The sequence below is a fragment of the Cornus florida genome, unplaced genomic scaffold (genome assembly GCF_030987335.1).
Source record: "Cornus florida cultivar Cherokee Brave unplaced genomic scaffold, ASM3098733v1 CherokeeBrave_3.0.0_Hap2_Chr04, whole genome shotgun sequence".
In the NCBI taxonomy this organism is placed as follows: domain Eukaryota; kingdom Viridiplantae; phylum Streptophyta; class Magnoliopsida; order Cornales; family Cornaceae; genus Cornus; species Cornus florida.
The window spans coordinates 5,206,399-5,219,208 of NW_026775574.1; the positions used below are offsets into that span (position 1 = coordinate 5,206,399).

The 12,810-nt window shown below is 32.9% G+C and overlaps 1 protein-coding gene across 1 annotated transcript; it reads right to left on the reverse strand.

Moving 5' to 3' along the window:
* Positions 1-9,158: 9,158 nt before the first annotated feature.
* Positions 9,159-10,244, reverse strand: LOC132304655 (blue copper protein-like). The gene is made up of 3 exons (XM_059802396.1): positions 10,085-10,244; positions 9,607-9,939; positions 9,159-9,460 (listed from the first exon to the last, which is right to left on the reverse strand). Exons 1-3 carry the CDS (start codon positions 10,242-10,244, stop codon positions 9,159-9,161), a joined length of 795 nt encoding a protein of 264 aa, XP_059658379.1.
* Between the last annotated feature and the right edge of the window lie 2,566 nt (positions 10,245-12,810).

Here is a 12,810-nt window from a genome sequence, read left to right on the forward strand (position 1 = left end):
TCAATCTTCTAAACCTTGTCATCATATGTAGATCGGCGATTGATATTGTATGATCCATTATTCTGCCCCCCATGTTGGGATCTTGGGTGATGACCTATTCTATAGACGTTTATGCAACGGATGGGGTGTCTGGTGCTGCAACAATTTACAGTTGTCTAAAAATATTGGATTAGGTTAGAAGTAATTACTAAAAATTAACTTGTAATGGATTATCAATCCAAAATTCTGCATAATCTGAAGTCGATAGGCCATTCCTGCAAGGGAAGAGAGGTGACGACTGTCATCTGGTAGGTGGAGGCTTAGTGTCTAGCGACTGGCTTGATGCCTGGTGGATAGAGGCGTGGTACCCAACGGCTGACATATGACGGTCTGGTGGTCAGTACCAGATGACGGTCTGGTGGTTAGTACCTCGTTGGGTCCAATGATCGCCCTTAACTTAGGAACCTGCTTGGGAATACAGACCTCATTGGACATGGGATCTTGAGGGACATTGGACCTTCTTGGACCTGAAGGTCTCGATACATTCTTGGGTGTAGAAGGCCACCCTGATTGTATGAACGGACAGAGTAGTGAAATTCTGTTGCTAGAGACATCTTCAGTAGTAGAAGCTTTACTAGTAGGTAGAGACACCCTTGTTGGTGGTGATCTTCTTGATGGGTGGAGACCTACCTATTTATGTAGGTACAGAAAGACCAGGCCTTAGTCTTCAACGATCTGGCCTTGGTAATTGGCTGCTGCCCGATATGAGATGGAGTCTGGTCTTAAACGACCAAACCTCAATAGTGAAGGGACCAAGCATCGCTAGATGGAAAACACCATATTGGACTGCTTGGGTCGACGTGCTAAATTTTGAAAGGTGGCATCACGTAACCCACTGTTTTGCCCCCAGTATGATAGACAAGTAATCAAGATGTAGAGTCTCGTCCTTATATAAGAACATGGAAACCCGTTATCAACTGATGACTTTGGGAAGGTTTCCATGATCAGAAACTTTCGTCTTGCCGTCCGAGCCAAGTCGAGTCGGGATTATTATTTCTTCAGAGAACTAATTGTTCCCACAGATGGCGCCAACTGTTGATGCGTAAATCCTCACGACTCGGAAAGACGGCGTTTACCTGCAAAACAAAGGGACGTCACTTCGAATGGCACCGGTGGGGTGCCAGCCAAGGACCCTCCGACGATCAAGTTAGTACTTGTAATCGTATCACATAATAACTATGTATCTTTTGTTTAGGAGTTTTTTCTCGTACCTTCTTTAACGGTTTGGTGCCCTATTTATGGCTGTCAATTGGAATCCAATTGGTTCCGCCGATGTCGATGGTTGATCTTATCTTCCCCTTGTGCGAGATCATAAGAGATTTGTTGCCAGATTTGTCGGGGATATGAATAATCCTTTGACCTCCTCCAATTATGATAGGATTATTCTTACCCTGTTGAACCACGATAATGAAATATAATCAATCTTATCGAGGGTAGGGTAGGTTTATATTTTTCCCTATCACTTTTAAATGAAGGATTTTCAAGATGTAAGCTATATTCTTAGGATCAAGCTGTTGCAAGATCAGGTTAAAAGGAAAATAGCCTTATCTCAATAATCCTACATTGATAAAGTTTTGACCAGATTTGGTATGCATAACTCAAAGAATGAGTTCTTGTTTTATTGATATGGATTGCTCTCTCTAGTAAGTAGTTTTCTAAGATTAGCATAGGAGATTGAGCAACTGAGACTGGAACTATATGCTTTGGCATATGAAAGTCTCATATATGCCATGGTCTATACCAAATAGGACATCCGCTACATAGTAGGGATAGTCAGAAGATATCAATCCAATCCTGGACTTGATAACTGGTCTGTTGTGAAAAATATCATTAAGTACCTAAGGAGGACCAATGATATCATACTCATTTATGAATGTGATGATATGGTCCTAGTCAGGTATGCTAGTTCTGATTTTCAATCAGAAGTAGATACTATGAGGTTCATGACTTAGTGTATGTTCACTTAATAGAAGGGAAATCAGTTGGTAGATTGTTAAGCAGATTTCAACTGCTGACTCAAACCTGCAAGTGGAATACATTGCAGCCTTAAAGGCGGCAAAGGAAGCCTATTGGTTTGATCTAACTGATTTAGAGGTTGTGGAGAATACTAGCCTGCCTATTGAGCTATGTTGTGACCATAGTGCAGAAGTAGTCCAAACCAATGACCCAAGGTTTTGTAGAGGAACAAGATACATTGAGAGGAAGTATCATGTTCTACATGATATTGTCCGGCAAGAAAATGTACTTGTAGCTAGAATATTGCATTGGAAGACAACTTTGTTGATCCATTATCAAAGATGTCATTGATCAATAATTTTGATCATCATCTGGATAACATTGGAGTTAGGTGCAATTTGAATTGGCTATGAGGGCAAGTGGGAGCTGTTGGGATTTATATGCCCTGGCATACCAAATTCCTGTTTGGATTAAAGTGACATATGTTCCTGACATTTTTGAAATATTTATGTTTTGTACAGTTGGTGAATTCAATGTTTTATGTTTCGATTCATTATAGAATTGATAGTGTCCTCTTGATTACAAGAGATATTTATATATGTATGTGATGGCGATCAATACATGAATATAAATAGTAATCATAAATTATTCATAGCCGGTAATTATGGATGGAATCATAATTAATTAAGACTTGAACTGGATCCGCGTTAGGTTGAGATATATTGCGAGAGCCATCGTATGCAATTGCTCCCCATCACCGTCATGGCATTTGACTCTTAAGTATGAGAAAAATATAGACTCTTTTATTAATTAATAATTACTTTGATTTGTTCGGCGGATTCTTCGAGATCCTTAGACCGACACTTTGGGTAGTTATGTAATTAATAGTTAGATGGTTATATTTTCAATATTTACATCATTGCTACTTGTATTTATTTTGTATTGATTATGGTTGATCACAAAGTAAATTCGAAAGCCTTCGTGTGTTTTTAGACAAAATAATTTATTATATATTTATTTATTTAAATTATTATTTTTGTTAAACAAATATTTTATTGTGATCAAGTCAGAAATAATCAAAGGTACCAAAATAAATATATTAATTAAGTAGTCGGATTGATGGCTTTATTTATCCGATAACTAATTATGCATAGAGGGGTCAAAGTGCAACATTGACTTAGAGGTTATTTATTATTTAATTGGAGTTCAATTAATTTCTTTTAGTGGAAAGAAATTAATTTATGAATTAATTGAATTGGGTCCATGGACCGGGCCAATTATTAATTCATTGTAGCCAATAAAATAATAGGCCTAATGGATTCTCACTCATAGCTCAACTTGATATTGGAATCATATTAGATTTGAGACATGTGAATTAGAGATTGAGAAGGATTTGTTGTTTTCTTTTCTTTATCTTTATGTTGCCTATAAATATACATGGTCTATGTATATTTTTGGGTGATTTTTGGAAGAAGGAAAAAGGAACCTATTTTCTCTCTCTAGAAAATTAGGGTTTATGTTTTCATCTAATGGAGGCTCCTACAAGCCTAGTTTTCCAAGGTCATTCATGGAGGCTTATGAATGATTTCTAAAGGCAAAACAAGTACCAAGAAGAAAGAGATCCAAGGAGAAGGCATCTTGCTAAGGGATCTACAATAAGTGAGAACAGTCACTTTAGAGGAAAGATTTAAAGGTTTACTTAGACCTTTGATGTAAGTATTCAATCTATTAATTGAATGACACATCATATTTTATTTTTGCATAAAACTTATCTCTTTGTGATGAATCAAGATCTATGAATCAAAATCCCTCAAAAAGTTTTTAAAACTTACAAGTTTCCCAGCATATATAACATATATATAACATATGTCTATATATATATATATATGGATAAAAAATTTAAAATTCAAAAATAGTAAAACAAGGAGAAGATTTGGGTACCGTCATCTAATATTAAAGGATAAAAACTAATAGCTCGGAAAAATCGGCAAAAAAATAGGCCTTCGAAAAAAGTATGGGTTATATTTACTTTTACAAATTTATAAATTTGGATTTTCAAAACTAACACTTGAAAGATTTCAAATTGAGATTTGACACCTATCAAATTGAGATTTTACAAAATTTTTTTTTTCCTTACAAACAAATATGCAAATTACATTGTTCTTTTCCAATTTGAAACATCATTGTCACTAAAATATTCAATTATTAATTTTTATGTATTTTCAACTCTAATTTTATTTTTATTAATACAAAAATATAAAACTTACATTATTTTATTTTAAATAAAAAAGTAAAAAAAAAATTCTTTTTTATTTGGTATTAAATAAAATTTTATTTTAAAATTACTCTGAATAAAACCCTAAAACAATTAGTATACATGGTAGTAATCCTTAAAACAAGCTGCCGATGGAAAGCAAATCCGAAAGAGAAGGGGAGGAAAAACAGTTGCCACCTCACTGTTATTATCATTTATTGTCTCTTCAACCACATGTGTATATATATATACAGGAAGATTCTCATGCAGTCTAAAACAACGGACTTTTCAACGGACCAAAACTCAATTAGTTAATTGCACTTTATTCTTTATCAGATTTAACCATAATTAATAATGTTAACTTTAATAGTCAATTTATCATAGTTAGTCAATATATTTATTCAATCTCTCTCCTTCTTAATCTCTTCTATCTTCCTTGCAATCTCAATCACTACCACCATATCTACACCACACCATCTTCACTACTACAACCACAACACAATTACCACATTCATTCTTCAACATATGAGAATTAAAAGAACAAAAAATATATAAATTTGAAAGTTAATATAAATTAAAAATATTATTTTTCTACATATAAAATAAATACGTGATTTTATGATGTCTAAAGGTCTTCATGATGTTATATTGTAATTATAAAATTAATGGGAGGGTAAAGTAAAGCTTTTGAATATTTACAAAAAAAAAAATTTTAAAAAATAGATAAATAAATAAAAGGGAAAGTTGAACAGGTTCCATATTATTTGAGTCTCATGATTATGTTTCCCGTGTGCAGTCTTGTTGTGGGGAAAACAAAAGAAATGGGATAAAGAAGGGCTCTTAGTAAATGTATATTCAGGTCCAGAATACATTGTTGCCTTTACTCTATATATTTGTTTTTTTTTTCACTCTTTTCCTTCCTTTTCATTGGTCTAGAAAATGGCAGATGCTGTAAAAATCGATTCATGTGTCGATATCAAAACTATAAAAAATTGTCTTGAATTGGCGACAAATTTGATCTATGTTATAGAATAAATGGATTATTAAAGTTAACATTATTAACTATAGTTAAGTCTGATAAAGTAATAAAGTGTAATTAACTAATTAAGTTTTGGTCCGTTGAAAAGTCTGTCGTTGTGGACCACATGAGAGCCTTCTCGATATGTGTGTGTGTGTGTGTGTGTGTGTGTGTGTCCAAAACCAATTATGATTTTTAGTAAAAGATATAGACACCACACACACATATATATATCAAAGACTTGGAAGGAAAGAAAAAAAAAAAAAAAAATTGGAAGGTGATAAAAAAAAAAAAATGGTAATAGACCAACACACACCATACATATATATATATATATATATATATATATATATATATATATATATATATCAAAGATAACCACACACCGTACATATATATATAAGATACGTATATATCAAAGATTTGGAAGATATTTTCAAAAAAAAAAAAGAGGAAGCTTTTTAAATTTCGGGTTTTGGGTTGGGTTAGGGTTGAGCTCGAGCCCAACCCGAACATGGCTGGGCTTAGAGAAAACCCAACCCGAATTGGACCCGATTTGTGAATTAAAAAGCCCATGTTTCAAAATTTTCAGGTTGGGTTCGGGAACAAGTTGCACCCCTAATGACAGCATCATACAAAGTCAAATTAATTTTGTTGGTGACTGGAGATTGAGCAAGCAACATAAAGATGCATTATTGATGTGTAAGCAAATTTTAATGCAAATAAACTCTTGGATCTAAATGAAAAAATTGATAGAAAAGACATACTAGATATAGAAACTCAATTTGAAGAGAACTACATCAGAAACAATCTTCAACACCTCTCTTATGTCTGCAAAACTGGACAATGGTTTCTAGGTCTCTTACGCATATAAATAGTGAGGGTTGGAACCGTTTCAGTTCATACGTGAAGAGATGTGTTGGTTCCATCAACCAACACAACTCTTTATATGTGACTATTCCTTCTAAGGGTGCAACATCTCTTATATGCGTAGATAAGTAATATATTTAATTAATTATTGATAGACTACTATTTTGCTTACATTTTCCTACTTAGTCTAACAATAATTAGTTATGATCACCTCAAGAACAAAATGATCATGAGTGCTTTCTAGAAATTAATCCATTTATTTACAAGTAATACCTCTGTAATTCAATTTTGAAATCCTTTCAAGTCTACTAATATGGGATCAAAGGCGTGTCTACTAATATGGGATCAAGGACATCATTATTTCATTAATGATTTAAGACATCAATGGTCACTGATACTAATAAACTCGACTCCAAAGTCACATATATATTGCATGTGCATATATTTAATACAATATTCATGTCATATATCGATCTTACCGTGTCTCAAAATAGTCGGTCCTACCGTGTCTCAATAAGGACATACCGTGTCTCAAAATAGAACACTTATGTCACAAATTTTCCACACACACATGCACTAATGGAAACCTAGTAAATGAGTATAATAAATGTGATCACAAAATAAAAGTGTTTTTGTGAACCAAATACAACCTCCCACTAACAAAGTAAATCAATGTTGTCAAAGAGAAAACATACATGTTACTGAACAACATAAACGACAAACCCTTAGTCATGTGATCAACAATTTTTTGTTGTGTATCAATGTGCTCAACAGACACTTGCTGGTTTTGAATCCTCTATTTCACAACAAGGTATTAATGGTCATATTTTAGACAAACTTGAACTCTTATTGTTTCTTTAATATAAGACTGTAGCGAAATTATTGACTTGAAGTTCAAAATTGATATTTTATAAGGTATGAAACATGGCCTTTTTAACATGCAATACATTCCGCTTCCATCAACTATTATAAAAGTAAAATAAAACTTCAAGTGGATTTTGTACTGTTGTGAAAAACTAGCATAATCAGTTTTCTACCACTCCAAACTTGTCGATCTTATTATAAAGCATATGGTTCTCAATCCTTTACAGATATCTTATAAATTTCTTTGCCGCTCACTATATATCCAAACTAGGATCACTGTGATTCTGTCTAGCATATGCTATATTATAGTTAACCATATACCAAACATAAGCATACATTAGGTTCCCTAAGGTATATGAAATGTCTTTTATCTAATCTTACTCTAGGTATTATTTTTTTTTTCTTTCCTGAATGGGTTAATTTATAAAAGAAAAAATGAACATTACAAAATCATAAGGAGTGTTCTAAGTATCTCTCACCATTGGAATATCAAATTCTCACATTTAAAATGAGTTCAATTTCACCTTTATAGTATTATATGTCAAATACTTTCATAACTCTATCAAAGCAGGTTATTTGTGACAGTCCAAAATTCCACGAAATTTATTTAGGTGAAACTTAATACCAATAAAAGGCTTCACCAACACATTTATCTCAAATGTTTGAGAATTTAAATTGTTTAATCTCATGTACAATAATATCACTGTCATCCACATTTAACACGAATTTTATTATAACTTTGAAAATAATTAAAGTTACACATTTATAGTTTAATTGTTGGGAAAATCAACTAAACTTTCCAGAGTTGATTAAATAATGCCTCAAAACAATTAATTCTTAATGTGATCAAAATAATATATAATAATATTTCTTTTGAGCCAAAATTATCATATGTTAGTCTCGCACCAGTGAAATAACTTTCATCTTTGAGACTAATTAATCATAGAAAACATAATAACAACTTATACTCTTTCGTGCTTTGGGTGTAATATGCAATCAATTATGTATTCCACGTTAATTACCTTAATCCGCTTAGTTAATTTAATTTGGAGCTAATAGGTTTGCCTCATCTGCGTTTAAAATGGAAACAATGGCGTTTGAATAGAGTTACGCCACTTGCACCATTCATGAGATGGATCATAGATGGCTTCCACCGAATGGGCTGAACTTCGGCTGTACTACAAGTAAAGCCATTCTTTAATGCCTTTTAAATTAAACTTTAGGATGCCTTTAGGCTTGGGCTGCTCTTGTTACTTTCATTTTAGGTAACTGTGGTTCGGTTGACATAGGCCCGTAATGGGTTTAGCAGCCCCTTCGGCCCATATTAGATCTGTACATATATATTTTTTCCTCAGATATCAATATATATGTATACTTTGCTTTTAACCTTTATCGAATGACCTTAATAAATAAATTTTTATTAAAAATCAATATTCATAACATTATTTTACATTGTAATATTACACGTTATCTTGGCCTTTTTCTTATTATTTAACTTTTGACAAAGTGCAAAAAAAACCTTATTATATATATACAAAATGTGCAAATACTTGTTGGTGTTGGAAAAAAAAAAAAAAAAAAAAATCTATATTTTTTCAAATTCAGTAAATAAAAATATTTTGTCAATTTGAAAATTGAAATACCTAAAATGCTGTTAAGATAAATTAAAAAAATATAAAAAAAAAATTAATTTCAAAAAACACTATTATTTCGGAGTTTTAATTTTAAAAAAAAAGTCAAAATTGACGATAAAAGAGTAATTTACATGTATTTACAAAAGGTTTGTTTGTTTGTTTGTTTGTTTATATATATATATATATATATATATTTTCACTTTACCAACTTTTAAAAGCACTCAGATGCTCCATAATAATGGAAGATGTGCTTTGTAACTATGTTTTATTGACCTTGTTATAATCCTTGAATACTTAGAACCAATGCGACAAATTATACGTACCATTCATCTGAAATTAAACTTCATATCCATTTATATAAAATCTTGCAACCTTATCCAATATCACACAAAGCGGCAACTCCAATTTTAATAACAGAACAACAGTAAATCGATCATTCCACTTCAACAATACAAACCAACAATTAAACCTGACAAATCCAAGCCAAAACAACATAAAGTGACTTACAAAAAACTGAAAACAATCAAAAGAATGCCACACGTTTCAGTGATCCTTCCTTGACATTCACAGCAGCTAGTTTTCGCGCAGGCCGTGTGGCTGACATTGGAGATGTAGATTGAGGCAGAACAGTTATGACCAACTTTTGATTTCCTACTGCACAATGCTTAGCAACACCACAAATGTACCATTTTCTCCCCGGAGTGGCAAGGGTGATCACATCATTTCCGGTGGTCAGAGCCTCACTGAGAGGCGGCTTTATGCACTCTTGGAAGCCAGTTCCATTGACTTTGAAGACATTATGCGCTCCTACAGGATAGTTGAAAACTGCATCGGAAATACTTATGTTATCAAACAATATTTTCACAATCTATATTAATTTTGCAGTTTTCTTAATGAACAAAATCAAAATAGCAAGCAATGTTAGAGAATTACGAACTAGTAGAGATAGAGTATTGAAAAAGCTAGAGTACCTAGTTTGTCTCCGACCACAAACTTCTTTCCCTCGGCCCAAGCTTGATAATTGAAGTAAGGGGTCCAACCATTGTCATCCCCAACAATAAATTTCTTTGCAGACTCATATGCTGGAGATGTAGATTGAGGCAGAACAGTTATGACGAGCTTCTGATTTCCAACCGCACAATGCTTGGCAACACCACAAATATACCATTTTCTCCCTGGGGTGGCAAGGGTGATCACATCACTTCCGGTGGTTAGAGCCTCACTGAGAGGTGGCTTTATGCACTCTTGGAAGCCAGTTCCATTGACTTTGAAGACATTGTGCGCTCCTACCGGATAGTTGAAAACTGCATCCCAAATATTTATGTCATCAAACAATATTTTCACAATCTAGAATTTTGCAGTTTTCTTAATGAGCAAAATCAAAATAGCAAGCAATGTTATAGAGAATTACGAACTAGTAAAGATAGAGTATTGAAAAAGCTGAAGTACCTAGTATGTCTCCGACCACAAACTCCTTTCCCTTGGCCCAAGCTTGATAATTGAAGTAAGGGGTCCAACCATTGTCATCCCCAACAATAAATTCCTTTGCAGAAATAGAAGTGAATAGTACTGCAAGGATGGTACTGACAATGATCTGGGAAGATGCCATTACGACTTTTTTGACTCGATTTTAGTAGTTGAATTTCTTGAAGGTAGCTCACTGAAGTGCAGAATTAGCTGAAAAATGATGCCTATTTATAGAATTCTAATGCCAAGAATAAAGAATATGCATGGCCGGCTTATGGCAGTGTAATGCCTCTACTGTGGCCAAAATGCTGACATCCGAATTAAATTATGCATGTATTCAGAGCTATTCGTTTTGGCAATATATATACTATGACAGGGTCATTGTATAATTAAAACTCTGAATTTAGAGAATCTGTCCTCCTTGATTGTGTCGTAGAATTATTGAGATAATGTTTACATATATTATCAACTTAAAGAAATCAAGAATAGTGCATGTACTAGAGTTTTAAAATAATAATAATAACAATCGTACCTGATTAGTGATTCATGATTAAACATTACAGTACTTTTGAGAATTTTTCGAAGATCTATTGATAATAATGTTAAATTCTATTTTTTAAAAATATAGTCCTTAAGACCATAAAATAATTTTTATTTTTAAAAAATTCCAACGTACAAATTACACTGACATTGCTTTTCGAAATTAAGAATCAGATAAGTATGAGTGGGGCAAAAGTTAGTAAACCTTCCAGAGATTGAGACTTGGTCTAAGTTTATATTTTATTAATTGAAAGATTTGATCATCAATGGAACATAGCACCCATAGCTTACCTATTCAACTCAAGCATGCTGTATATCAATAAGAAAAGCTATTAAAAAAAAATGGAATGGATTTTAGACAACGACAAACAAGAACAATTTCGTAACAATTGCATGAAGGAAAACAACCTTTTAGAAAGCACAGCAGCACTGTTGTCTGCTTGATTTTCAGCAGAAAGAGGAACCGCTGCAGCCAAAGAGGCAAAACATAGGTATTTTGAACGATGACAGTATCATACAAAGTCAAATTAATTTTGCTGGTGACTATGGAGATTGAGCAAGCAACATAAAAATGCATGATTGATGTTTAAGCAAATTTTAAAGCAAATAAACTCATGGATCTAAATGCATAAATTGATAGAAGAGACATACTTAGATATAGAAACTCAATTCGGAGAGAACTACAGCGAAAACGATCTTCAGCCCTCTTCTATGTATGCAAAATTGGACGATGGACTCCAAGCCTCTTAAGCATATAAATAATATGGGTTGGGACCGTTTCAATTCATATGTGAAGAGATGTGTTGGTTCCATCAATTAACATAACTCTTTATATGTAACTATTCATTCTAAGAGTGCAACATCTCTTATATACATAGATAAGTAATATATTTAATTAATTATTGATAGAATACTATTTTGCTTACACCTCTAGCTACCTGTGAGATTTTTTGAAGCAACAAAATCACTATGGATTGTTCTTTTTAAAGTTTGAAAATCTTCCAATTACTAGCTTAGGGTCACATCCAAAAATAATTTCCAATAACAGAGTTAATTTGGATTGAGTACGTCTTGACACAATAGTAAAGTTGCTCTGTTAGGATTTGGTGGTCACTATTCGAAGAAATAGAGTCTATTTATATGACGATAAAACTTCATGCATTCGAATCCTACAATGATGGGAGCTCGTGTACTAGGATAAGGTTATTTTGGATTTGACATTTCTTGTAAAATCAATTATACATCTGGTACATTTATTTATTTTTATTTTTTTAACCAATGGGCAAACTAGATGTAATTATCATGTCTTAAGAAAGTGTTCTTCCTATTTCTAATTCTCTTTAATAATTCTTTTACCTTGTCTGATTAAGAGAGCAGTCTTATTGTAATAAGAGGCACCACAAGAAACATATACCTTTTTATTGGGTATATAGGACAGCTTTATATTTTTCACAACCACTGGCATGACAAGTCTTACTTGTATATCTTTCATTTATGCTTCCATTGCTGTGTGCGTTTGTTCTGGTTTTGTTCTCTCCGACTGGAAACCCTCCGTGCATTGCGGTGGTGACCTTTATTTACATTTGACCCAGTCACTGAATGCAGCACGGAGTCATGTTGATCGTCCTTTGCAAAGCCTAATTATTAGCAAGGCAGTACCTTGTTTCACTGCAAACCAACACACAATTTGAAACAAACTTATTACCCATCATCAACACCTCCGTCATCTACCATTGAATATCGACCCTTCTTTAGCAAAATTCAACTCTTTACGAGAGTTGGTTGTTGTTCTTAGGGACTGCAATCTGCAGATTCGGGATGGGTTTACCTAAATCTTATTTCATTAATTAAAAAAATTAGTCATATCACCAACTTTATGTCTACTTCCCATGCGGATTCAAGAATCTTCAGTGGGTGGGCTAAAATTAAACATAAATTTAATAACACAATTTGTTAAACAAATTTTTTTATAACATAATCTAAATAAATATTTGAATATAAATATTACAAAATATCTATCTAAGTTATGTTTGACGAGTCTTTAAAAACTCGAATTCGTCGATAATAGACTCCAAGTAAAATTTTCAAACAAGGTCCCGTACGGTCATGCAATCAGCAAAAAATCCATCTCCTATCGTGCTATGTTTTAATACGTTTCATATTTGGTT

Excerpts from the sequence above, each read along its gene's own strand:
- LOC132304655 (XM_059802396.1), bottom strand. The coding sequence starts at position 10,244 with ATGGCATCTTCCCAGATCATTGTCAGTACCATCCTTGCAGTACTATTC. Across the intron at positions 9,940-10,084 it reads TGTGGTCGGAGACATACTAG|TTTTCAACTATCCGGTAGGA; the intron begins GTACTTCAGCTT and ends TTTGGGATGCAG. Across the intron at positions 9,461-9,606 it reads TGTGGTCGGAGACAAACTAG|TTTTCAACTATCCTGTAGGA; the intron begins GTACTCTAGCTT and ends TTTCCGATGCAG.